The 27,666-nt window shown below is 35.6% G+C and overlaps 1 protein-coding gene across 2 annotated transcripts; it reads left to right on the top strand.

The window, feature by feature from the left end:
* The first annotated feature begins 4,974 nt into the window (after positions 1 to 4,974).
* Positions 4,975 to 26,094, top strand: LOC306866076 (dihydropyrimidinase-related protein 2). 2 transcript variants are annotated; one of them, XM_079411074.1, is made up of 14 exons: positions 4,975 to 5,262; positions 12,531 to 12,619; positions 12,801 to 12,985; positions 15,732 to 15,896; positions 16,051 to 16,112; positions 17,409 to 17,489; positions 17,856 to 17,924; positions 18,015 to 18,135; positions 18,479 to 18,635; positions 19,389 to 19,530; positions 19,748 to 19,918; positions 22,188 to 22,367; positions 23,406 to 23,571; positions 23,888 to 26,094. In XM_079411074.1, exons 1-14 carry the CDS (start codon positions 5,221 to 5,223, stop codon positions 23,977 to 23,979), a joined length of 1,722 nt encoding a protein of 573 aa, XP_079267200.1. In that variant the 5' UTR covers positions 4,975 to 5,220; the 3' UTR covers positions 23,980 to 26,094. The 2 variants fall into 2 exon arrangements, with proteins under 2 accessions (XP_079267200.1, XP_079267199.1); XM_079411073.1 differs by having other exon boundaries at positions 5,028 to 5,262; positions 18,479 to 18,638; positions 23,888 to 25,745.
* The last annotated feature ends 1,572 nt before the right edge of the window (positions 26,095 to 27,666 follow it).

The following is a 27,666-nucleotide window of genomic DNA, read 5'->3' as shown; positions in this document are numbered from 1 at the left end:
TGTAGCGACTTTGTATGTAAATTTAAGCTTTTTCCCCCAAAATAATTACGCCCTTCAAATTATAGGTAATAAAACTAGAGTTGTTGTGAGTTCTATATTCTACCGCATAGGCTGTAGTGGGAGGAGCTGTGATTGAATTCCCCGTCTTGTGATTGGCTGAAACAGGTGTTCTGAGGTTCCGTAGTCAATGATGACTGAAGTATGCATGCTTGTGTGTGCCTGTGTGTTGTGCTCCAAAACAAGACCATTATCTGAGCCACATAATGACTTCGGTTAACCAGAGAAGTGGTTTGGAAATGTCTCTTTGCAGCGTCAGTTTTATGTATGCAAGTCTGAGAAATGAATGAAACGGGCTTATCTTTTGTTCCTTTTGTGGCACAAACTGTCTTTCTCACTTTCTCCCCCTCAGTCCAACAGCCTGCAGAGACAGTAGCTAAGGCAGGAACTCTTTTGAGCGGGTAAGGGCACATGTTGTTGTTATGGAAACTGGGATTTTGGAGCTATTATTGTGAGGCTGCTTTTTGGAGAAGCAAACAGAATGGTGAGTCTCTAGTGAGTGACTCTGCATCGAAATGTTCCACCGCCCAATATTTGTTTATAAGCATACGCAGCAACCAATGCCAAATGAAAAAAAAAGTACGCAAAACGTCTTTTACTTAAAAGCGAATTCCATAACCTACTCCATATTCTCAGAATAGCTCGATGGCCCATATGTTTTGATTCTTTTTAAATGAATCTCTTTAATGGTTCTTCTTTTTAATGTATCGTCCATAACGAATGACTTATGTGATTTGGCTTGACTTATGACTTCTCTTTCTGAAAACGAATGATGTCAGGCAGCCGTTCTTTAGTGCAGTCCGACTCCCGAGATAATGAATCTTATGAGTCAGATCTTTCCAGTGATTCAAAACATATAGCTACAACGTGACCAGCGATTGACTATGAGACGGTTCTTTTTACCATTGCAAATATATCTATATCTATATATATATATATATATATATATATATATATATATATATATATATAACTCATGAATCAGTCAGAGCAGTTACTGACTCACTTAGACTAATTTAACCACATATTATTATTATTATTGTTTATCATTTCGTTCGAATCGAATTGAAGAACTGTATTATGGTCGTGAATATATATATTTATATCGGCCTAATTACTTTTATGATTTTATTTTTATTTATTTTTTTGTATGTATATTTATTTCGTTTGAATCTGAAATTGTTTCATAATTTGGCTACAATAAGAGTGACATTTTCCCCAGAATATTTTCCCCTCGTAATTACTAAAATAATCCAGAAAATAAAATCGTTATATCGTTAAATTCCCTTCTTTAAACGATACACTGTACTGTACATATAGGCTACTGTACGCCCATCTGACACATAAAAATAGCTCAGACGGAGCATAAGAACGCGTCCTGTGTGAACTTCCATCATAAACAGTGAATCATAACCTCCGTGGTTCGTCGCTGCTCCGGCGCGTGGTGCTGAACGGACAGCGCCCTTAACTTTAACCTGCATGGGCGTGGCGCTTCAACTATCAACGGAGCAACCACAGATTAGAGAAATAATACACACACACACACAAAAAATCCATTCTAACAACTAAACCTACCAGACATTTCTCTTTGTTTACCACATCCACCGCGTGTTCACCAAACACACAGAGCGAACGCTAACAAAGGTATCTCACAATAGGCATTAAGTGACAAGTCATCCGGGGAAAAAGCCCTCAGATATGGACACATTACATCTTTAACCCTCAAAACCCCGCATCACTTCCGCTGTTTCTCCTCTCATCTCTCCAGCAGAGCGTCACCTCATCCTCCGTCGGTCTCACGGTAACATCTCTGGATTTTCTCTGAATGTTTGTCATGGCTTCAGTAGATATAAAACTATCAATTCCTGATGTGTTGCGTTTAATAACAACATAATTTGCACGGTCCACATTTATTTGCATTCATTCTTCGTGTTTTTGTATTGTTCAACAGATTGTTCAACATGAGTAGGCATCTTTTCTAAAGGGTTTTGCGATCAATTGCATATTAATATGCAGGGCTGAATGGTGTAGATAATAAAATGTGTAGTTTTGGCGACTCTTGTAGTCAAAAATCCTGAAGAAATGCTGATGGATTGTTTTTATTATTTCACTTCATTTAAATAAAGATAAATCCCGTTCTTTGGGGATTCTTATATATGTTGTTCATTATGTTTACGTTCCATTAGTATTCCTTTAAGATTTCTCTGACAAGTATAGGAATCTCCTCGCCTCACATGTAATGTTGTTTCTCACCTCCCAATTGGAAAGCTAACATTTAGTGTCCACAGAGCTCTCTAGCTGGAGGTGTACGTGCCTTTGCATCCATCTGACAGTATTCACAGAGAGAAATGTCTGCTGCCGGAGATGTGCCTGCGTTCTTCCAGAACATGGGAAGCTCCAGCCCCAACCAGCCACGGCAGAAATTCTGTGGCATGTTCTGCCCGGTGGAGGGTTCGGCGGAGAACAAGACACTGGACTTTGACTCGCTGTCCTCAGGGAAAGGTCGAGTGATTGAGAGGCAGAAGGATGTCTCCAAACCACGAAAGGTGGAGATCAGGAGAAGTACCGGAAAAGAGATTCTGCAGAACCTAAACGACGAGGTAAGAGCTGCAGGGATTGTGCACTGTCATGTGGGTGGAAACAACACTATTGCATAAATCAGTCTTCATTCAGATGCAGCCTCCCTTGCTCATGATAACAATCAATCAGACAAAAAGCTTTATTGTTGTATTAAAATGCTTTGATTTTCAAAAAAAACATAGCTTGGAGTATATTTATGCACCTATGTACCTAGAAAATATTTCCATATTGTAGCTAAAAAGGTTCTGTAGAATCCGTTTAATTATGAATACTGGTTTAAAAATCATTATAAAAATGTTAAATATGTTATTAAAGTTGCCACTCTTTTTGTTTTTGTGCTTATTTAAAAGTTAAAAATATATATTCTACTAATTTTCAGTCCATATTACACAGCTAATAATTTGCAGAATGCTTGATTCTGATTGGTCAGTCGCAATGTTGTTGTCAAATATTTATGTATAATAACCTCTAAACTTTATATTTGACTTTTTACCCAGCAATCAATCTCCTAAACTGCTAGTTTCATAGTCGTATCACTCTGCATCCTCTTTATTCTCATATGACAGAATCATTTCAACTCACTCTCTATTTATTGACTATGTAGAAATAATGTACAGTGAGGTGATCATTATCATAAAATATGTCCCTTCAGGATGATACAAAATCTGATCACCCTGTCTGGGTTTATTTTGTAATAATAACCAGATATTTCTTTTTGCAGTTGAATAAAATCATGAAATATTTTAAGGCTTGAATATTTGCTGTTCTCACAGAAAAATGTCATCAGTATGCATCAGTAAAAATCAGTATGCATCACAAGTTTAGAACTAATTTATTTAGAAATAAGATGCAGCCCTTCTAGCAACAGATCTTTTTTTTTTTTTCAAAAGAAAGTGTACAAACCTTAAAATGTTGAAATGATGATTAAACCATGCAATGAGATTTTTTTTTTTTACAGTCCAGTTACCTTAAGAGCCCAATAATTCCAGAGGATGGGCCTTGGTATCTGGATGTGGTACCATAGCTACAGTGACAGTGATGCTGAGCTGTGATTGAAGTACGCCCCAATAGGGCTTTAAGAGCAATAACTTGGGATCTGTTAAAAAGCTCATAAGACTCAGAATCACCTCCACTCAGAATTGTATTCAGAAAATTACCCTCCTTTTTCACACAAGAAGAGAAAATTATCTAGCCTTTTCACTGAATGTTGTCAGTCAGTTGATATGACAGTGATGGTAACATGATACTACAGGCAAGAAAACGCTCTGTCACCCAATATACCGAACAGGAAATTGCTGTATGTTTGGCAAGTGTGATTTAAAGCCACTCTTATGCTTTTTTTCCTTCACTGATAGGCCTTACTGTCTGCAGAGATCAATAGCATGTTTAGGTCTACTGCACTGAGCCCAAAGCAGCCAGAAAGACCCGGATATTGAGCTGTAGTGTTTGCATATTATATAAACTGAGATTTGGGGCAAAATATTAACTTTAAGAAGGCATTATTTGTGGTTTTACATACTGTTCTGAATTACTAGAACTAAAACTTGCAAACATAAATTGTTTTGTTACTCAATATGACAATCTAAGAACCACTCAAGTGTCGTTTTGATGTTTATAGTGATATATGAAGATTTAAAAGTCTTTAAGTGACATTTATTTGATTACTGTGCACACAAAGTATATCGAACCATTTATTTTCAAACATAATATTCAAAGTAAACACGATTTGACAAAAATGCTTGCATCATGAATATCAAGAGGTTTTCTTAGGATTTATTTGAATAAAACAAGCCATTGCATAAAATTTGAGATTTCAAATTTTATTAATTTCTTTTATTATTATTTTCTTGACTGTGTGTCAAGATATTTAGTTTGTTTAATAATAATATTTAAACATAATTTATACATATATTATGAATAATATATGCTTTACAACTACATTTCCCTAAGATATATCTGCCTTTCATTTTTTTCATATATATATATATATATATATATATATATATATATATATATATATATATATATATCAAATCATTGTTAATCTCTGTGAATCACATTTGATGTATTTTTTAATTAATTAGTCCAGAAAGAAAATGTGCCATGTTATTGAAACTTTTATTAGTCTCCATAATCGTTTGCATACAAATTATGTTTATTAGGCTATTTATTACACAGTTTTGTTTTCCGTCATTTTCGATCAGATGAAAACACTGTGCAAACACTGATCCGTGTGCCATTAAACCCATTGTCTGAAACATTGGTCACCCTCTGTGGACTCAGAGGAGGAGCTGCTGGCTATTCAGGGCGGGGTTGTGCGCATGCGCGCTGCTCTCCTCTATGAAAATCTCTCGTTTTGTCTCAGTCAGTCTGGGTGGACTTGGTGCATCAGTGGAGAGGAGATATTGGACACAGGTCCTTTGTCCTTTAAATCTCTAGCGCTTTTACCTCCTCCGTTCGCCTCTTAATTCCTAAAGGACTACAAAAACTGTCCTAAACCAAGCCATTTCCCCTCCCAAACAGATCGTTGCATCCATTATCACAGAGATAACGGTTCATCAAAGGGAATAGAGCATAAAGAAGATGTCTGGCTATCAGGGCAAGAAGAATATTCCCCGCATAACCGTGAGTTATGGAATATCTTCTTTAATTATTTACTAAGCATAACGCATGTTTAGAAATAATGAAAATCTTGTGAGAATAAATGTGTTTGATTTGCACGAACGCTTATCTAAACGCAACGCTCGCTGATCCCCTGCTCCGCGTAGCTACGTTACATTACGTTGCTCAGGTGCTTGGAGCCGGTAAACTTGTGATGTTTTAGCGAAATTAAGCTGTCAAAGTGTTGAATTTATGTCTTGAAGCAGTACTGCAGCACGGCATTGCGTTCTAGGACTCTTGTGAGATTCACACCCCATCTATAACCGCGACGCAACAAACCCGGAACGCTCCCTACAATTAATGAAGCTGTTTTTGCCGCGTTCTGCTTGAGTCGCGTCGCTCGCGTTAAGCGTGACAATGTGTAACGAGTAAACCATAACATTCACACAGGATAATGGAAAAACGAATGGCAAACCAGGGGGAAAATGAGCGAATTTCTTTCCTCCAGGCAGTGGGTTTGATTTATAATAGCTGCATGGCCCAACTATATATTTTTGCATATGCTCAAGTCTTGTATTGAAATAGTTGCCACAATAGAATAGACATTATCATGCCTCCCCACCCATCTGATTATAACATATCCACATGACATCACAATGCACCTAATTTGATCTGTTTTAGAGTAAATCATGCTGGAAATAGCTGTTCGGAGATGGTCGAATGGAGCTCACACTCATCTCGGCTGGTGGCGGGTGTGCCTTTGTTTCTTTTCAAAGGAAGCTGTTTGGGCTGAGGTTTTAGAGGAGAGCTTTAGGACACCCTTTTAGATTCCCTAAGCGATGTTGAATGAGAAGTAGGTGGGTTGTGGTTTCCATCCAGCATGTTAAGGAAACCGCATCCAGCTCTTAGTAAGATCTAAGAGGTTGGAGATAAGCCAGTCGGAGAGTAGCACGTGCAGGATCGCATGCAGAAAAAGCCCAAAATGTGCAGCTAAGAATACATTCAATTGGAAACATGGAAAAATAAGCAAGAAGAACGAGCTGCCTGAGAGAAATGCTTGTAGAGTTGCCTAAAGCTGTGTGTGCCACACCCCTATTACAGTGACTATCTTTTAATGTTGGGTCTATGGCACATGCACATCCACATTTGGGAAAGTAAAGGGAATGGAATTTGACACACTTCCAAACGGATCTGTCGATTGACATCAAATAACGCAGAGGTCGCTTGGTTGATTTTTACTTGTTGCTGTCCGTTCTAACTGTAGTCACAGCTTGGCCCTGTCAGTCATCACCCCTTGTAGTGTAGTGGAATTCATACAGACCTCCCAAGCACACTGTGACCCAAAAACCTCATGCATAAATATTGTCCTCCTAAAAGCTTCAGCACAATTGGGTGAATTGTTCGTAGATCGGATATTTAAGCGCAATTGGCCGTGCAAATGATGGACTGTCCATCTTAGATTTGGATTTCCTGTGATTTTTTTCTCCTGCATAAATAGACCCAGGCGTGGTTTGGAAGCACACATAGTTGACACACAAGCATATGGCAGCATGGTCGGATGGAGGGTGGCTGGGATGGTTAATGGGTGGGTCGGGGTGGACCAGCTGCATTGGTCAGCTGCGCAGACAGGCGGAGGAGGGTGACACCTTCTTGAGCCTCATTAAAGATGAATGTTAGCTTTAATTCTCCACCTGCCTGGTCACTTTCAGCTGTAGTTATGAGGTCAGATATCAGAGAAATATTTTTATGTTCTTACATTCTTTGACTGTATAGTCAAATTCACTTGTTTTCATGTTTATCACTGACAGGCATTGTTATGTCACCACTTATTAGTTCTGCTTTCTGCATCAGACTTACTGTAAAAGATAAAAAGGAATAAATTCACGAATAAACAAATACATTGAAAATAAGTAAACAAATTATTGGTATTTATTTATTTTATTTAATATTTATATTCAAAGTTTGTTTTGATATTTATTTATTTACTAAACAAAGATGATGGTTTTAGTATCTTATAATATTTATTTTAATATTTATTTAATTATTTTCACTTTACTCTACTGTTTAATTACTACAGAAATATATATTTTTTATTTTTAAACATTTATAATTTTCTGTAGTAATTAAATAATCACTTACATAGAGCAAATGTTTACATAAATATTTATTAAATATGAATTTGATTATTTATTTATGTTCATTACTCAATTATTTAATTACTACATAAATATTAAAGATTTATTTTAAATATTTATATTTTTTCTGTAGTAATTTAATAAAGAATTACTTAAGTAAAGCAAATGTTTACATAAACATTTATTGCAATGATCATTTTATTGTAAATTAATTAATATTTATTCATTAAAATAAAACAATTAGTTTTATTTTGTAAACATATTTGTTAATAATATGTAAGTATGTGTATTTAATATGTATGTATTTACAATATTTATTTATTTATTTATTGTATATTAATTTAGTACTCATTTATTAATTACTCAAGTAATTGTTCATTTATTTACTATGAGAAGAAGAAAGATATTTTAAATATGTAAAATTTTTCTGTGGTACTTAAATTGCTTTAATAAAGGAAATATTTATTCAAATAAAATATCCTTTTTAATAAATAAATGAATACATATTTAAGATAAACTATTATTTGTATTAAGTAAATAAATTCATATTTAAGTAATTATTTACAGTATTTATTAATTTATTTACTTAACAGATGATAGTTTTATTTATTTATATATGTATGCCTTACTCTGTTAATTATTTACTGATATAATTAGAAAATTGTGTAATTAACTTAATATAGAAATATCAAAGTTTTATTTTAAACATTTATCATCTTTTGTTGTAAATTACATTAGTAAAGTAAATAAGTAAATAAATATTAAAATAAAATATTATATTTAATAAATAATTTTAAGTAAAAAGTAATGTATAAGAAGTGTATATAAAAAAGCAAACAAATAAATTCCTAAAGAAACAAAAATGTATAAGGAATTAAATATTAATTAAAAATAAAATATTTTTAATTAGTTTTGTAGTTTTTGATTGTAATACAGTGTAAAATTCTGTGATAAAAAAACCTTCCTCAGCCCAGTTGTCTGGTTTCCATGGCAACCGCAGCAGCTCCAGTGCAACCCAGTGATCTGTCCCAGAATGCACTGCTGACCTGCCGTTGTGCCTCACGTTCACCCCCACCGCAAAGCCCAATCTCTTCTCTGACTTGTATCAAGCAGTCTGCCAGGAGCGTGTTGTCTTACAACTTACAGGATTTCCATTCATAACGGCTACGTTTGCGCCTCAAAGGGGAAAAAGGCACCAAGCACGCAAACAGTCAAGCCACACTTTCGGTTTTCCTTTAAGAGGATCATAAACGGATCGACCTGGCAGCTAGAATCCGGCTCAACTAAATCCGTTTCTAAATGACCGAGGGATGGAATTGCGAGCGGTTAAGCCCAAAGACTGGAAGTCAGTCAACATGGATTATTATTAAGCGCAAATTTGCTTCAGATCACAAATGTGACGTCCTTTATGGTTTGATGTACATGGACACTAAACTGTCTGTTTAAACTTCCATTATCATTTACGGCATGCATTAAAATAAACATGCTGACCTGAAGACTTCCTGTCAGTGTTCTCATGCACAAAGTATCCAGCACTTTGTCTCTGGAAAAGGTCCAAAACAAGCACCAGTTCAGTTCATTGAGTCCACATTTCCTCTAATTAACATTACAACCTTTCTGATGACGTCATAATGCCTTAACCCAGCATTGATGGCTCTGATTGGTCGGTTTGTGCAGGGAGATAGAGGAAATGGATGGCAGTGATTGTCTGGGTTATGTAATGCATGTTATGAAGCAGCTGTTGAGTGCGGCTGACCGCCAAAGCCACTCACATGGTCCCAGAAGCCCCTCGGCAAAGATCTGGAGGTGTAAAAAGTAGAAGGCATTCTTCTTCTGTGGAAACTGGTGTTGGTTTTTCTATGAATTAAATTGAGTAAAAGTATATGAGAGCAAATGAAGCAGCGTTTGCGTTCAGTTGTGTTGTTGTTCTTGTTGTGGGATGTGTAGTAGGAGATGTCAGGTCACTGGAGTATTTGCTTTCATCGCTAAGTGAATCAGGGCAGGGCTTGGGAAGCCACCCAGGGCCTCATGTTGCTGGGTTGCCAACAAGCACGCAAAGAGGCAGAAACGCAGACAGAGCTGCCTTTGTCCCCGTGCGGTGCAGAGGGCCTTGTGACTGGAATTGTTCCACCGCTCCCATTTCAGAAAAATGTCCGTTCTTCTGGGGCCCTGAATGTAAAGAGATTACTGGGTGGCGGTACTGGGGTGTCTAGCCAACTTTACCCTTCATACTGCATGATGCTGTAGGGAAAGATGCAAAGATGCTATTTTCATCTAATTCACTTATTGCTTGGAAAATATATAAAGCACACAGCTAATTCAGAAAACATTAGGACTTGTTTTGAAATTAAGATAATCCAATGTTTTTGATCTTAAATAACAATTCTTTCTTTTTTCATTCTCTGAAGCATGAGACTGATTTCCTGCCTCCAAAGCCTGAATATAGAACAAATCAATAGCATTTGGGACCATGTTGTGAAGAATAATTTTATTGGTTGAACCTATTAAACTGGTCGAACCTTCACTGAATGAGCCAGTTTATTTATTCTGTATAAAGATGATAGTTTGTTTGCAAATTATTTATTAAGTTTATTGGGTTTTATTATAAATATTGATCATTTCCTGTAGCACTAAAGCAAAGAAATAAATATTTATTCAAGTAAAATATCAGTTAAATTAACTTATTTTCACATTTATTGCTTACTGGCATTGTTACATAATTGCTTATTAACAGCTTAAGTATAATAGTCTGTTACATTCTTGTTTGCAGTTTCTAGGATTTTCAGCACCAAACTTACTGTAAAAAAATAATAAAAATAATAATAATAAAATAAGTAGATTAGTGTAAAAAATTGTTTATTTGTTTCAATATTTATATTAAATATTAATGGCAATATTTATTTATTTACATTTAGTTATTTAGCAGACGTTTAACCAAAGTGACTTACACATGAGGACAATAGAATCAATCAATCAAAACCAACAAAACAGCAATGACTAATGCAGTAGGCCTACATGTAGCAAGGATTTGTGTGTGTGTGTGTGTGTGTGTGTGTATTAAAAAACAAGTAGAATAGAAAATGTATAGAGAATGCTAGTGTTAGAGGGTCATTTTTTTAAATAAGAAGAAAACCTGTCATTAAGAGATCAGGTTTTTTAAATAAATAGAATACAAGTAGATAAAATAGAAGTAGAATAGAGAGTGCTAGTGTTAGAGGGTCAAGTGTAGATGGAAGAGATGTGTTTTTAGCCGTTTATGTATTAAATGATTTATTATTAATATTTATTTATATATCTTTTTGTAGTAATAATAAATAAATATAAAGCAAATATATAAAAAATAATAGAATAAAATATATTTTATTTTGTAAAGAAATCAATTAACATTGATTTACAATAAAACTATTACATATATTTAGTAAATAAGTACACAAGTAAATAAGTAACAATTAATTCTTGTTCACGTCTTTGTACTGTCTCATATTATTCATTCACTGGAGTGTGATTGCTTTCCTGCCTTCAATGACTTACTGTTGTGCAAACCAGTAGAAGTGGGGTAGGGGTTGTAAAGGAGCATTTCGTTGGTTGGACCTATTGCACACGCACATACCCTTCACTGAATGAGTCAGTGTTTTTAATCAGAACAAGACTTGAGAATGAACTGAGATGTCTTGTTTGTGAATGAACTAAACAATAATACATTGAAAATAAGTATCTGCATGTAGTTTGTTCAGTTCAGCATGTGAGTCAATCTTGTTCACAATAAGGATATAATTATTACACAATTATTTAATAAAACTTAGTGCAGTGCTTCCCAAACCTGTCCTGGAGGCCCCCCTGCCCTGCACCTTTTGTATGTCTCCCTTATCCAACACTCCTGATTCCACTCATCAACTCCTTAGTAGAGACGGCAAGAACTAAACTGGGTGTGTCTGATTAGGGAGACATACAAAATGTGCAGGGCAGGGGGTCCTCAGGTTTGGGAAGCACTGCCTTAGTGTATTTGTTAAAGGTGACATGTCATGAAAATCTGACTTTTTCCATGTTTAAGTCCTATAATTGTGTCCCTGGTGTATCTTCCAACCTAGAAAATGTGGGGGGTGGGGGGAAATTTTTTATTTTTTTTTGGTAATCATTTCTCTGCACTTGTGAAAAAAAAAAAACATTGAAAGGGCCACAGCGCCGCCATTGTGTTTTTGTAAGCGACAACGCCATGGCAAAAGTTCGAGCAAAGCATGCTAACTGTTCTGTCTTTGGCTGCACTGATGAGCACAAAACACTATTTAGAGTCCCAGCCTCAGAGGAGACAAGAGAGCTGCTACAAAGATATTACTCTGCTGCTACACAGATCTATTATAAAGATGCAATTTCTTTCCAAACTGTTTTCCTTCACAGATAAGACTGACTGTATTTGACGTTGCGCTCAAACTGTCCAATACACACAAGTTTATAAGACATGAAAGAGAACTTAGTTTAGTACTCACATGCTGACAGCCGCTTTCTGTTTGTGTGCTTCAGATGTGTGCGCTCAGAAACCCATATATCAGAAGTTTAAGCTGATATGGCTTTAAAACACGTGATTTCAGCACGATAGGCATGATATTCAAAACCAACCTGCTTTCTTGGGTTTTTAGTTTTTTTTCTTTCTATCAAATTAGTTTATAGTTCAGTAACATGCTCATAACGCAAAAGATTATCTTGCCACAACGCAAGGTAACCTATTGAAATTGCCACTGAATGAATCAGTATGAATAACATTGATGAACAGCTTTGAAAGATTTAAGTAACTGAGATGTAACAAAATCCCCTTCACTAATGCCGTACACATTATACTAGAAATAGCAATCAGTTCAGATTGTATGGGTGAATCATTGTCTTCCAGGTTCAGCCGAGCACATTGTAGTGCAGAGACAGATAAATGTTCCATGGTGAACATGTGTTTATAATTGTAAAGACCACAGAATTCACTGATGCCGTTTATAAAGAATGTGGGTGACGCTATACTGCTGCTTTATAAGCTCTGATTTACTGGCTCTTGGATACATTTCAATTGAGTCTATATTTACATTGAGTCTATTTTTAATGTCCCAAGGTGAACAGACAATTTGCACTTGTACTCCAATAGGATACTAAAGCGACTTTTATCTGTAATTGCAGAGTGAACGTCTCTTGATTAAAGGGGCAAAGATTGTGAACGATGATCAGTCGTTCTGTGCCGACATCTATATGGAAGATGGCGTGATCAAGTGAGTGTAAAATATATTAGATGAACTGGTCCTTTAGTAGTCTGAGGTTATAAGGTTAATGTGTGCATAATATGCCCTTATATCATATAACACATGAAGAAATAATGAAATAGCCCTTGAAATTAAATTAAGATTGCTCAGATTGTATAACTCATTTTGCTTTTTCATATCTCACTCACAGGCAGATTGGAGAGAATCTGATCGTGCCCGGCGGGCTGAAAACCATCGATGCGCATGGACGTATGGTGATGCCGGGCGGCATTGATGTGCACACACGCTTCCAGATGCCTGACAGGGGAATGACTTCTGCCGATGACTTCTATCAAGGCACCCGAGCTGCCCTGGCTGGAGGAACCACCATGATCAGTATGTGTCCAACTGTGCTTAGTCTGATGAGTTTACAGAAGAAACTGAGCTAGGACTAGTTTGTGTGCTGTTTGCATATCAACCACACAGAACATCATAGCTGCAATTCAGTAATGCAGTAGCAACCACTCAGAAAATGTCATTGCAACTACCTACAACACAAATCAACCATCCAATAATGAATGAGCTAGACCCATGACAGCCATCAACAATACCATAGCAGCACCCTAGCAACCACCGACAATGCCCTAGCAACACCCCAGTGATGCTCTAGCGAACATAGCAACTACTTAGTAAATCCCTGGCAACCACCCACAACACCATCGTAACCACTAGCAATGCCCTGGCAACTGAGTATAACATCTGGGCAACCACGTAGTATTTCGTTAAAGCTGCAGTCCGTAGCTTTTTTAATTTACAAAATTAATATAAAAAGCGAGTACATCATGAGTCCATTTTACAAACCGTGTTTTTGGCTTATCTTGAATCACTAAAGTACACCTATAATACGTTTTATATTCAGACTATTTCAGACTGGTTCTGGTGGAACCGCTGCGGAGTAGCCCAGTACCTGTGTGATTCGTTATAGACATAAACAGAGAGAAGTAGCTCTGGCTACAATGTTCTTTGCAAGACTCACGCAGATCTGTTTATTAACCACCAGAGCGACAAAAGTTATGGACTGTAGCTTTAAACCATACTCAGAACAGCTTAGAAACCGCTAATATCTGTTGACCAGAAATTCATAGACTTCAAAGAATCATATGCTAGTAAAACAATTCCCTAGAAACTGCCCACAATGCCATATCAACCCCAACAATTCCATAGAATCCACCTACCAAATGCATAGTACCACAACTACCACAACTAGTGCATAGTAATGCTTAAATGATATTATAAACACTTAGCAACCGCTAATATAGTGGAATCAGTAAGCAATGCCCTAAAAACCACTCACAGTGCCATAGCACCACAACAGTGGCATAGCAACCACCTAACAAATGTCATTGCATCTACCTACAACACATAGCTAATGTCTAATGACCAGCCATCAACAATAACATAGCAACAACCTACACCACCATAGTAACCACCTAGCAATAATCTTGCAACCACCCACAACACTGTAGCAACCACTTAGCAACACCCTGGCAATCACCCACAATACCATAGCAACCACCTACACCACCATAGAAACCACCTAGCAATAATCTAGCTACCACTTAGCAACACTTTGGCAACCACCCACAATGTCACATTGCAGCACACACCATGACAACTGCCCACAATACCATAGCAACCACCTGGAAACAACCAAGAATGCCTTAGCAACACCCTTGCAACTACCTACAACACCTGAAGAAAAGCATAGTGATGCTTCAAACTACTCAAAACACTCAGCAGCAGCTCATATTTAGGAACCAGAATATTATAGAGATTTTGGCCAGTAAGCAATGCCCTAGCAACCACCCAAAATGCCATATCAGCCACCTAACAACACCTCAGTGACAATGACAATTCCATAGCAACCATTTAGCAATGCCATATCAAGCACCACTCACAATTTCTCCTATTTGCATGTGGTCTTAACACAGTTAAAGGGATAAAGGGAATTCTGTCATCATTTACTCACCCTCATGTTGTTCCAAACTCATATGAGTTTCTTTCTTCTGTTGAACACAAAAGAAGATATTTTGAAGAATGCTGATAACAAACGTTTAAGCTTGGATAAAAGCGTCTGCTAAATGACTAAATGTAAATGTAAAAGTAATGTACCACTACTACTAATATATTAATATAATTTTTTTTTTATATTTCTTTTAATATTATTTTGTTTTAATATTATTAAAACATTAATTTTAAAGGAATATTTACCAGAAAAAGTATTTAGCAGAAAAATTACACAACACAGTATTTCTGGGAAAAAATATAATAATAATGAATTATTTTTTTAAATAAAATCAGTTGATTAGAGATGCTTTCGATTATTAATATTTAATGAAGCCAATAAAATGGAATCCAGAACATTAATAGAAAGCAGAATTTGGTATAAAATAAAACTGAATTTGAGAAAAAAAATGTAACATTTCATAGGGCCTTAAAAATATTTTTTTTTCTTAAACTTTTAATAAATTGCAGTTTAATATTGTAAGTTTTATTATTTCCATTAACTAGACATGCGTTTTGATGAATAAAATTGAATTCAACCATTAAAACAGAGTCTACAAAAATTAAAATTAAAAAGAAAGAAAAAAAAACATAATTCATAAAAGTGAAAACCAAAAAAAACAAAAAAATAAGAATTTGGGAAAAAAATAAAACAGAATTGGGGGGGGGGTCAAACAGATTTCTAGGGCCCTAAATAATATGGATGTCAATGGCTACCAGCAACTGAACGGTTACCAATTTTAATTTTTAGGTGAACTATTCCTTTAAGCTATGACTAGAGTAGCTTTTCACAAACTATGCTACCTTTTCCTACGTGTTATGAAAGCAGTATTGTTTTGTTGAGTCACCTGTATTGTTTATGGTGCAGCCGTCATTGACGGTGTCTAACAGCAGTGCAGACAGGATGGAGACAGTGTGCTTAAAATAACACAAGACTATTTTAACATCTCCGTTGTCCTCATTTCAGAGCAGCATTATTAACTGATTTGAGGTACTTATTAATCCATAGGAGCTCTTTCAAATTTGTCTAACCACTGTCTGTGTGTGTGTGTGTGTGTGTGCGTGTGTGTGAAAACAGTTGATCATGTGGTTCCTGAACCCGGGACGAGTCTGATGTCGGCCTTCAATCAGTGGCGTGAATGGGCGGACAGCAAAGCATGCTGTGACTATTCTCTTCACGTGGACATCACCGAATGGCACAAGGGTGTTCAAGAGGAGATGGAGGCGCTCGTCAAAGATCACGGTAAACCACTGTCAACATCTGTATCTGCAGTACAAGCCCAGTAGAGCTGGTGAATACTCCATCGCTCAGGAATTCTACTGCTGCGCTGTTTCACTAATGTCTCACGGACTCCTTCATTGCCCTCTGTAATTTCATCCCCCGTTTTTATGTGCAGGCGTTAACTCTTTCCTCGTCTACCTGGCTTACAAAGACATTTTCCAGCTCACTGATTCCCAGGTATGGCCTCCTCCATGCATTCTACCTACTTACATGTATTAGTCTCATGAAACCTGTCAAAAACACACCCAGGTCACATTTAACCACAAAATCAAAAGAGAAAAATAAAAATGATGAAAACTGAGCCTGTTCTTTGGAACAAGAATGCAAAATATTTGAATGGTCCTAAAATATATTTTATATCTGTATATATTATTTTATATATTTATATACAAATAAATATATTTTATAAATATTTACATTTTATATACTGTTACACTTTAATTGTAGGTGTCCTTGTTACAGTGTAATTATACATTTAAATACGGAGTAATATTAATTAACTACATGTACTTTACTTTATAGTTAGGGTTAGAATTAGGGTTTGGCTTAGGGTTACTTGCAGTGTGCATAATTTATTGTTATTATAATAGTAAGTACATGTAACATGTTACAAGAACACCATAAAATAAAATATTACCTATATATATTTTTTTATTTCATTTTGCAGTTTAATGTGACTTTGCCTGCCTATGCACTTAACAAAAAATATCATGGTATTACCATGGTTTTAGACATGCACCATGGTATTTTTAAGTACATTAATTAATTAATTAACTATTTTCTTTCTTTCTTTCTTTCTTTCTTTCTTTCTTTCTTTATTATTTTATTTTATTTTTATTTATGCGTTAGCAATTTAATGTGGCATTTATTTTCTGAAAAGGAATCCTGCCTATGCAAAAAAAAAAAAAAAAAAAATTTAAACTGAAAGAAATACTTTGGTCCTTCAATGGTTTTGAGCTACAGTGGATTCATTCATTCATTCATTCATTTAGACATTCAGTTAGACATTTAATTTGATTTTTATTTTTTGGGAAAAACGTGACAACAAAAAGTACCATAGTAGTACCATGGTTTTATATGTACCATATTGTACCATAGAAATACCATTTCTCTTACCTAGATAATATCTTAATTCATATTAGTCAAACATGGAATTTGTCAGTCAAAATGTTGTTAAAATGACAAATAATTCTGCCATCTGTTACCATCACAGTACCATGGTACCACTTTTAGGTGGCACGGTACCAGGTTTTTGGGGGATTGGGTGTTTATGTTACTAATGATAATTGTGCCACAAAACAAGAACAAGGAAAGTTAAAAGATCTAATCAGAGTCCCTTGGCAATTTATAAACATATGATGACTTGAATAGTCTGCTGGTGACCGTCGCATCTGTTTTAAGCATGGTTTGTCATATTTGCCATTCCGTTCTGAGTGTCAGCATTTGTGTGACTCCAGTTGTGTTTATGTGCAGATCTACGAAGTGTTCAGTGTCATCCGGGACCTCGGGGCCATCGCTCAGGTCCATGCTGAGAACGGAGACATCATAGCCGAGGTGAGATCTTCAGAGAGTCTGCACCGTCCAGCACTGAGCTCAATTACTCAGAGTTCCTATCAACAATAAACTATTTGTAGATGTTATATCAAAACATATGCTCCACAACGAACGCTCAGACTTTATACTGGCAAGCAAAACCAAAGCAAATATTCCTACGTGAGGCTGATATAATTAATTGCAGATGACTTTTGGCTCACGGTCTTGTATATTTATCATGATCAAGATAAGCAAACTCTTTGTAATGAAGACATTTTGAATATGTACAGTATATATTGAGACTATGACATCATTATTGAAAGATTCAGCGATCTCATGCTACTCTTATCATCCCATCCCACTCATTTTCTGTCTTTCTTTCAACAGGAGCAGCACAGGATTTTGGAGTTGGGTATCACTGGACCAGAGGGACATGTCCTCAGTCGTCCAGAGGAGGTGAATGGCAGGGAATTCTGGGAAAATTTATCCATTTTCCCACGTTTTCCCAAGAAAACGTGTGCTGACTTGGCTTTATCGATCATTTAGGTGGAGGCGGAAGCAGTGAACCGCTCTGTAACGGTGGCCAATCAGACCAACTGCCCTCTTTACATCACCAAAGTGATGAGCAAGAGTGCCGCTGATATCATCGCCCAGGCCAGGAAGAAAGGTGAGCCCCAACTTCACTTTCAATATGGAGAGTCTTAAATGGATCCAAACCTAGTGGAAACATTCAAGGTTGAATTACCACCGTGGAAGAACATTCTGAGGCGGTTTGATCTAATTCCATTAAAATGAGGTATTATTATTAAGCCTGGAGAAGCAAGGCAGGTTTTGTGAACTGGCATGCACTGCAGTCCTGCAAAAAAAAAAATACATCATCTATGACTCAGCTGTTCTTGGCTAGACAGCAAAAAATTACATCATGGTGGTTGGGCTCCAGAATCAGGGCAAGGGAATTACAGTGAAATTATATATGCCTATTCTAAATTTGGTATCTTTGAACCATTTAGGCACCGTTGTGTACGGTGAGCCAATCACAGCGAGTCTTGGTACGGACGGCTCACACTATTGGAGCAAGAACTGGGCCAAGGCCGCCGCCTACATCACGTCCCCACCCTTGAGTCCGGATCCCACCACACCGGACTATCTCAACTCACTGCTGTCATGGTAGTATGCTGTTTATTTGTAGTAAGCATTACTGATTTGATTCGTTTCAGTGCTGGAGTCCTGTAATAAGTGTACCATAAAAAAATTCAATTGGTTCATTTGTGGGATATGAGAGTGGTTCCAAAAATTCCATATTACCTCAGACCACTTTAATGTTAACTGAAGGGTTGACTTTAAATTTAGGAGTTGACTTCAAGTTTACTTTTACAGATGTGTTAAGTAAAGATATTATTCCACATGAAGCAATAATTATAAAATTATTGTATTTTAGCATGTATATTTATTAGCAATATTAATTATAACAATTATTCTTGTTCTTATTAATTATAAAATTGAATACACAATATATATATATATATATATTACAAAATAATATTCTTAGTGAAGAATTAATGATTAAATTGACTCAATTATTGTTATTTGTTTTTGATTTTATTAGCAATATATCATTATCATCATCATATTTATTATTGTTATTATTATTACATATGATATTTATTATATACCTTGCATTTAATATGAATTAATATGATTAATATTATAATAATGAAATCTGTGGCACTTTTTGGGCCAAAAACTGTGCGAATTTAAAAAATGGGATTTTAGAACATGTTTGCTCTGAGATTCTTTCATTTAAAGAGGACACAGTTGTGAAAAGGGTTCGCTAAGTGGATAAATATAAATGTTTGTAGAACAGACTCAATTGTTTGGTTCTAACTTGAAATTTGTCTCCACACCCACTTCCTGCTCCAGTGGGGATCTGCAGGTAACAGGAAGTGCTCACTGCACCTTTAACACTGCCCAGAGAGCTGTGGGTAAAGACGACTTCACCCTCATCCCTGAAGGAACCAACGGCACTGAGGAGAGGATGTCCATCATCTGGGACAAATGTGTGGTGAGGCAGAAATACTAGTCTGCAAATATTAAGGGGAGACATTTAATCACAAGCTGCCACGGTGCAGCATCTACATTTCCTTCAGTCATGTAAACAAAATCAGTCAGTGGCCATGTGAGTCTAAATAGTCCCAGCTGACCAGACAAGCACACTCAAGTGAACACAAACACAACCAAGACAACCTGTCATCTCTCCCTGTGGTCCCACTCGTTCATAGGTAACTGGGAAAATGGACGAAAATCAGTTTGTGGCCGTCACCAGCACCAATGCTGCTAAGATCTTCAACTTGTACCCGCGCAAGGGCCGCATCGCTGTGGGTTCAGACGCCGATCTGGTTCTGTGGGACCCTGATGTCACGAAGATCATCTCAGCGAAGAGCCACAATCTGGTGAGTTAGAGTGCTGGATTCATTGGTGTTTATGCAATAGTGTAGTTTACCATTGAGGAAAGTTGTGTTCTTGTGAAGGTGGTTTGCAGTCCTGACTAGAGAACTCTGGTTGTTCTGGCTGAATGTTGGGTGTGGGTTATGTTACTCATGTGAGTGATATCATTCTGAGCTCTGCTGGGTAATTGATGTCTCTCTCCTGCTTTGGAGGCGTAACTGCACACAACGCCATGAGGATCTTTTTTAATGTCTTTTTTTGTCTTTAATGTCTTTTTGTGTTTGTGAGCTTACAACACACTGGCTTTCAAGAGTTGTGTTCTTTTGTTTAGTGGATTTTGTTTAACTACATATCTAAAGATGAGTTTAGAAGCAAAAGGGTGTTCGATAAATATTGTTAATAATGTATTAATATAATATACATATTAAAGGAATGCTTCGTCCAAAGATCCTGTTATTAATAATGCCTAAACAGCAACATAATTACCACATTCAAGGCCTTGAAAGGTAGTAAGGACATCATTAAAATAGTCCATGTGACATCAGTGGTTCAACCTTAATTTTATGAAGCTACGAGAATTCTTTTTGTGCGCAAAGAAAACACAAATAACAACTTCTTAACAGTTTCTTTTTTTTTCATGTCCACGTTCCAGGCCTTAAAAGGTAGTAAGGACATGGTAAAATGTTTAAGATCGTTAAATTGTTAGTTGCGGTACTGTCTATGGAGGGTCAGAAAGCTCTCGGATTTCATCCAGAATATCGCAATTTGTGTTCCGAAGATGAACAAAGGTCTTATGGGTTTGGAACAACATAAGGGTAAGTAATTAATGACATATTTTCATTTTGGGTGAACCATCCCTTTGAGATATTTGTATATACATTACAGGTATTATTTACATTTATAATTAATAATAGCATTAATAATTAATTAATATATGTAATTTATAGTTTAGTATGTTTATATTTTTTATTAATAATCAATTTACAATTAGGAATGTAATGTGTAATAATGAATAATGTAAAATATACTTGTTTTTAAAAAATATATCTGGACTTATTAAAAATATATATCTGTTTTTTTATACATATATAAAAATTGTTTTGTCCCCTTCATTTTTAGTGTAAACCTCACTAAATATTAAAATAACTTATGCTTAAGACAAGGAAAAAAAAGTTTTTGCAAAGAATAAATCAGAATTTTTTTTTTATTTAAGATATAATCACTGAAAATACACTACTGTTCTAAAGTGAGGTCGCTAAGAGTTTTTTAAATAAACGTTTACTTTTATTAAGCATAGATGCATTAAATGGATCAAAAGTGGCAGTAACTATTTTTACATTGTTATAAAAGAGTGTGTCCACTAAAATATTCACACACAAAAAACTATGCTTTCAACATTGATAATGATAATAAAATAATAAAATGTTTCTTGAGCATCAAATCAGCGTATTAGAATGATTTCTGAAGGATCGTGTGACACTGAAGACTGGAGTTATGATGCTGAAAATTCAGCTTTGCATGACAGAAATAAATTACATTTTAATATTGAATTAGAAAATAGTTATTTTAAATTGCAATAATATTTCCCAATATTACTTTTTTTACCAAATATAAACAGTCTTGGTGAGCTGAGATGTCTTAATATTTACACAATTCTGCTTCTCAAGTAAATTTATATTGTTTATTTTGTTTTAAAAATGTGTAGAAATTTTCCTGGGAAACAAAACAAAAGTCCTGATTAAGAAAGCAGTTTTTTATTATTATTATTCAGAACTGTGGTGTAGGTGTGTTAGCATGTGTGTGTTGATTGTCAGACTCGCTGAATAAGCTCATGCTGGTTTTAGGTCTTGTGGGACGAACTGTATTGCTTTTAGCAAAGTGCCAGTAGCATTTAGATGGGTGGTCACACTTTTGCCAGGACACACACACCCTGTAAACTTTAATATACTTCCTCCCTCATTCACTCCTTCTCATTTCCAACATTCCTTGGTTTCTTTGCACTGTATTTCTAAACTGGCCTGGGTTCTGACAACATGTCTTTGACAGATTGTTTAAATAGCTGTCTGAAAGGATCAATAATGATTTCTGACATGGAACATCACTTCCATTTCCACTGAAACATCATGCTTCAGTATGTGGAAGGGATTTTGATTGTTTGTGCTATGATTTCTTGCTTCATAACCTTCGGAAGCTTCTAAAATGCTACATGTTGGAAATGTTTGTACATCAGCAGAAGGTTCTTGTTCTGTGATGTTGTTGCTTCTTGTTTTCCAGGCAGTGGAGTATAACATCTTCGAGGGCACTGAGGTGCGTGGGGCGCCTCTGGTGGTCATCAGCCAGGGAAAGATCGTGCTGGAGGATGGGAATCTCCACACCACTGAGGGATCCGGCCGCTACGTGACCCGCAAACCCTTCCCTGACTATGTCTACAAGAGGATAAAGGCTCGCAGCAGGGTGAGTTATGCATTCAACTTCCTATATTTTATCAGCTTTTCTAATTTGAAATTTATGGATAAACAATCGATTAGTGACCATATTGTGTTATTGATTATTATTACTAGTATTATTATCAAAATTTTTAAATATTACAATGTAATTTTTATAGAATGCTATTATTACTATTATTTTTTGTTATATATATATATATATACACACACACACACACACATTACATTTTCTGCCTATATTAGTTTATCGTTGTCTTTTAGATTTTGCAATATATTATGATTTTCTATTTAATAGATTTTTTGTTGCTGTCAAATATTATATATATACAGTGTGTGTATATATATATATATATATATATATATATTTATATTAATATTTATATATATATATATGCACACACACACGCATATTACTTTTATTTTTGTTTATTATTATTATGAGTGTTGCTGTATATTTTTATTTTTGTGTATTTAAATATTATATGTATGTATTTTATATTACATTTTTGTTTTCATTAATACAAATATCAATTAATTCCTATCATGTTTTATTATTATTATTATTATTATTATTATTATTATTATTGTGTTGTTGTTGTTATTATTATTATTGTTAATGTTATTAATATTTTCAGATTTGTTAATATTATAATTTGTTTACAAATAGAATGTTATTGTTTTATTATAGATTATTATTATTGTTGTTGTTGTTTATTATTACTATTATTATTTTCATATTTTTTATTTTTGTTTTATAGCATGCTGATATATATCTATATATTGGTTTTTATTGTTGGTTTTATAGAAGACTGATTTTAAAAATTATAAATATTTATTTTTCATAAATAAATAAATAGATTACCCATTTATTCTGTAAATATACTTATTCATAAATTAAAATGTCATGCCTATTAATATAAATGTCAAATCATGTCTATTAAATGTTTTTCTTCATTAATGTTTAACTGTTTGTAGTTTTCTAAATGTTTGAGGTTATCAGATTAGCTGTGTTTTATTAACATTATCATGCACTGTTGTTTTGTAGCTTGCTGAACTGAGGGGCGTTCCACGGGGTCTCTATGACGGGCCGGTCTGTGAAGTCTCAGTGACGCCCAAAGCTGTGACCCCTGCTTCCTCTGCCAAAACCTCTCCTGCCAAGCAGCCCTCTCAACCGGTCCGCAACCTGCACCAGTCCGGCTTCAGCCTCTCCGGTGAGCACTTTGCAAAACTCTAAACCTAAAAATCAATAGAGATGCATGATATGTCATTACCATATATTAATGTTTATATATTAAACATATTTTTTTAAAACCAACATTAAATATAAATTAAATAGCATTAAATAAATAGAAAATATTTAATTGCTTAGGACTAGCCAGAACTGTAATAATTCTGAGAGATTTGTTGTTTTTATATTATTCACAGTAATCTATCATGAACCGTTTTGAGCACTTTCACAGGAAGTGTCATCATGTTTAAAAATGAATACACCATAAGATTGATTCCTTTTGATCTGTCTTATTTCAGGCGCTCAGATTGATGACAACATCCCCCGCCGTAACACCCAGCGCATCGTTGCACCCCCTGGTGGCAGGGCCAACATCACCAGCCTGGGCTAGACGCCGTCCTCCAGCCGACAGGAGAATAGGGGGTTGGGGGGGAGGGATGTCTATAACGGAGGTGTTTGCTGAGACCACCGTGTCACATCAAGAACCCTCCACAGGGCCTATGATTCTCCACTCCCTAGTCTCCCAACCCCTGAGTTCTCGCCCGATTCCCTTGTTTTTCTTTTCCCAACCTTGCACCACTTCCTAAAGGAGACATCTAGAGAAAAAAAACACAACAACAAAGTATTTGCCTCATGTGAAGAGAGAAGGAAAAAAATGTAACATCCACATTTGAGCACTTCTGATTGTATGATTTTTATACTGTACTTTCTACCCACCACGAGTCATGTTATTATTTTTGTATTTAACTTTATTTGCTTTTTGAAATCAGAGGGATCAAGTGCGTGTATTAGAAAAGCTGTTTATCATTGTTAATTATTAACAAGGCAAGGGTTAGAGTGCTGGCTTTCTTGTGTCATTGTTTGTGGCTAAAAGTCTATGAAGACTTTTAAGTCTATTACATTAGGAAGGTTGTTATTTTTGGGAATCTTTTGTTACGTTTTTTACTCAAACAATCAGTTTACATCAGTATGAACACCTGACCGTATTCCGCCCGTGCCCTTTCAGTGGCATTCAATGCGATACTTTCTGTACCAGTCAATAAAAGAACGCTTTTCCAGTGGTTGCTGATTAAAAACCATGTGTTGTTTCACAACCAGAGATATTTAATTAACACTGTTAATGTTACTGAAGAAGAAACCGCATGTAAAAACAAGCAGCTTAGCAATATTAGAGAAAATAAGAGAGGACCGCCAATGGTTATAGCTGGAAACCTTCCCTGTTTTGGCCTCAAACCCCTTTTTTTTTTTGCACAAGCTGCTTTAATACGTAAAGGTTAAAAAGATGATAAAATCAAGTTTGTATTTGGTCGTGTGAAAAAAAGTGAGCTGTTTAGACAACTTAGCAGGTGTTATCTATGGAAGCTTGTTTCCGTCACGGGATAACAAAATAGAACAGTAACTGCGACTTTTTTCATATCTTACAATTTTGTCTTTTTTCTCGCCATTCCGAGAATAAAAATAGTTGCAATTACTTTTTTATTCCATTCAGGAAAAAAAAAGCTATTTAATTGTAAGATGTAAACTGTCAGAAATGCGATATATAAACGTGGAATCGCAAGAATTTTGAGTTTGTGTCAGAACTGGTGAAAAAAGTCTGAATTATGAGATAAAAAGTCGCAATTTCTTTTTAGCTTCCATAGTTAGCTAAAGGAAATGCTGTTACATCACTTTTAAAGAACATTGTGAATGTAACTCCATGAAATTAGCAGCAATTTCCTAATGCACTAAAGCCCAAAGTATACTTAAGTGTTAACGCAAACACTTGCTGAATGTTTACAGCCGAACATGTTGCCTTTCAAAGTATATTTAATTTCATTGCGTGCGCAAACATAGGCGCTGGACACATGCAGAGTATAATTGAACTAAAAACTTGACATGTTGCCACCTTGTGGACAAAGTAATTAGTGCAAAAAAAAGTGCATTAAAAAACCTCAGTGTGCATGTGTGAGCTGAGCTTAAAGAGTTACACGTGATTACAAAAATCAGGCTCCATGCATACGAAGTAAACTTTGGGCTGAGAGTCAAACCCCCAGATGGATGTTTCTGTAAGTTTGGTTGCAGCGCAAAACAAATGTGCCATGTGAGTTGTGAGATTTGATGATATTGAGTGACTATGCCGCTACTTTCTATGTCAACAAATGTGAAATCGCAGACCTTAACGCTAACGTGTCTTCTTTGTATCTTTAACTCCAAGCTGTGCCTGAGATGTACCGATCATGTTGAGTACTTCTACAAGAGCTTGTTCATGTTTTTTGTTTGAAACAACAAAGGCTGTTAAAAGTAAAATAGCCAGTTAACCGATACAAAGGTGCCAGATTTTTCTCTTAACTCTTCATAGTGCTTTTGACAGGCTTTTTAAAGTATGGGTTATCACAGCGCCATTTTTAATGTCGACGTCCATTTTAGTACCGTAGTTAAATGCTACATACTGTAATAATATCATAAAAATAAAAGTTAAAAGTTATAGGTGATTTTCAACAACTGCACCTGTGGCAGCTCCATGTTTGCATGGTGTTATTTTATTTTATCAAAGAATGAATGAGAGTTTTTTGTTTGTTTTTCTTCCAAGTTGGTCTGGAAACCTTAAAAAAAACGTGTCCTAAAAAAACAAAGGGCCGTGAATTGAGCAGCTAGTACTCTAGGTTAGCTAATACAGCTAGCACAGTATCAGTGTTTGACGCATTTCCTTTAGAAACAAGAAGTTTGGACAGGACACACTGAAGGAATCATCTCTTTATTTGAAAGAACCAGGCTATAGGTATGTCAGTCATTTATTAGGATTTGGTATTTAGTAATAGCTTGCGGTGTTGAGGGAGGGACACTGACATTCTAGAGAACATTTGATTGGACAGAAATCAGTGTAGTACAAGGTTAGTCATCAGTATTTTTAATTATTTTGCTGTTAGGACAAAGACATTTGAAATGTTTTATCTGCTTATGAGTACACTTTAGATTAGATAGTAGATACCGCCACAGAACTCTTAAAGTAAGTATAATCCACATTTTGTGGATGGTGCTAAAGCTTATGTTCAGCTCAGACAAAGGTGGCATAGTAGAAAGTACAAATTTTAATAAAAAGGCATTAACTGGTTTTAACATGCCTTGCTTAAATCTCACTATGGATTAGCAATGGCGGGACTTTTTTTGTATAGGCTAGTCTGTTTTTCATTTAGTAAACCCTTCCTCCAGCTGTTTTCTTTTCCCTCTTGCACATCAGCAAAATCTTGGCCGGTACCATTATTCTCCATTGCTTGCCTTTTCCTCTGTGACTCATCAGAGAAACACACATACACACACACACATACACATACATGCAAGCTCTGATTCATTACAGCACTAACAGGGTTTAAACTTAAATGTTTAGTGCTGCTTGGTTGTTGTATACTTATTGTGTACCTGAAGACAGACAGTTGAGTCTTCCAAACTGAGGATATGGTGCTCCTAAATGGACTTGGTGTTGGGGGAAAAAAACTGAGTTCGGGATGTCAATGCTTTTGAATTTCTAAGTTCCCCAGAGAAACTTTGCATTCACTTGTAAAACGTTAGTAAAGTTCAATCACAATTTTTTTTTTTTTTTTTATTATTATTATAATTTTTTTTTTTTTTTGCGTTCCCTAGATCTAAAACAGGTATTCATCGGAGAAATTTCAAAACTTTTGAGTTTTCTCACTTTTTTGTGTGTGATCCCCAACTTTGCGTTCACTCGCAAAACATTTGCGTCTTTCTGAAAACATCTGCGTTCACTTGCAAAACTTTAGTAATGTTAATGACAAGTAAAATGAGGTGGGAGGACAATATTAAGGCTTTTGGGTTCTCTTGAAGAAATTTTGCGTTCTCCAGAGAAACTTCGCAAAACGTATGCGGTGGGAGGACAAACTATATTTGCTTAAACTCCATGCTTCTGCAAACTAAAGTTCTATGAGTGAACGTATATTTTTTTCCCACTAACATTTTTCGCGTAGCCTATATTTTTTTCCCACTAGCTGTTGGAAATTTACACTGCAAAGAAAAAAAAATGCTCTAGGCTATATGTCGCAACATTCATAAACGCAGACTTCCTTTGTCAAAGAATAGGCTA

Source organism: Barbus barbus (assembly GCF_936440315.1).
Source record: "Barbus barbus genome assembly, chromosome: 47".
In the NCBI taxonomy this organism is placed as follows: domain Eukaryota; kingdom Metazoa; phylum Chordata; class Actinopteri; order Cypriniformes; family Cyprinidae; genus Barbus; species Barbus barbus.
Note: the sequence above shows the minus strand (reverse complement) of the source record. Positions and strands in the feature narration are given on the sequence as shown.

What these genes read in the sequence shown, in the direction of transcription:
- LOC306866076 (XM_079411073.1), top strand. Translation starts at nt 5,221, where the DNA reads ATGTCTGGCTATCAGGGCAAGAAGAATATTCCCCGCATAACC. An exon ending in ATGGAAGATGGCGTGATCAA is followed by an intron (nt 12,620 to 12,800) that starts GTGAGTGTAAAA and finishes TCTCACTCACAG; the next exon opens with GCAGATTGGAGAGAATCTGA. An exon ending in CAGCGAAGAGCCACAATCTG is followed by an intron (nt 19,919 to 22,187) that starts GTGAGTTAGAGT and finishes CTTGTTTTCCAG; the next exon opens with GCAGTGGAGTATAACATCTT.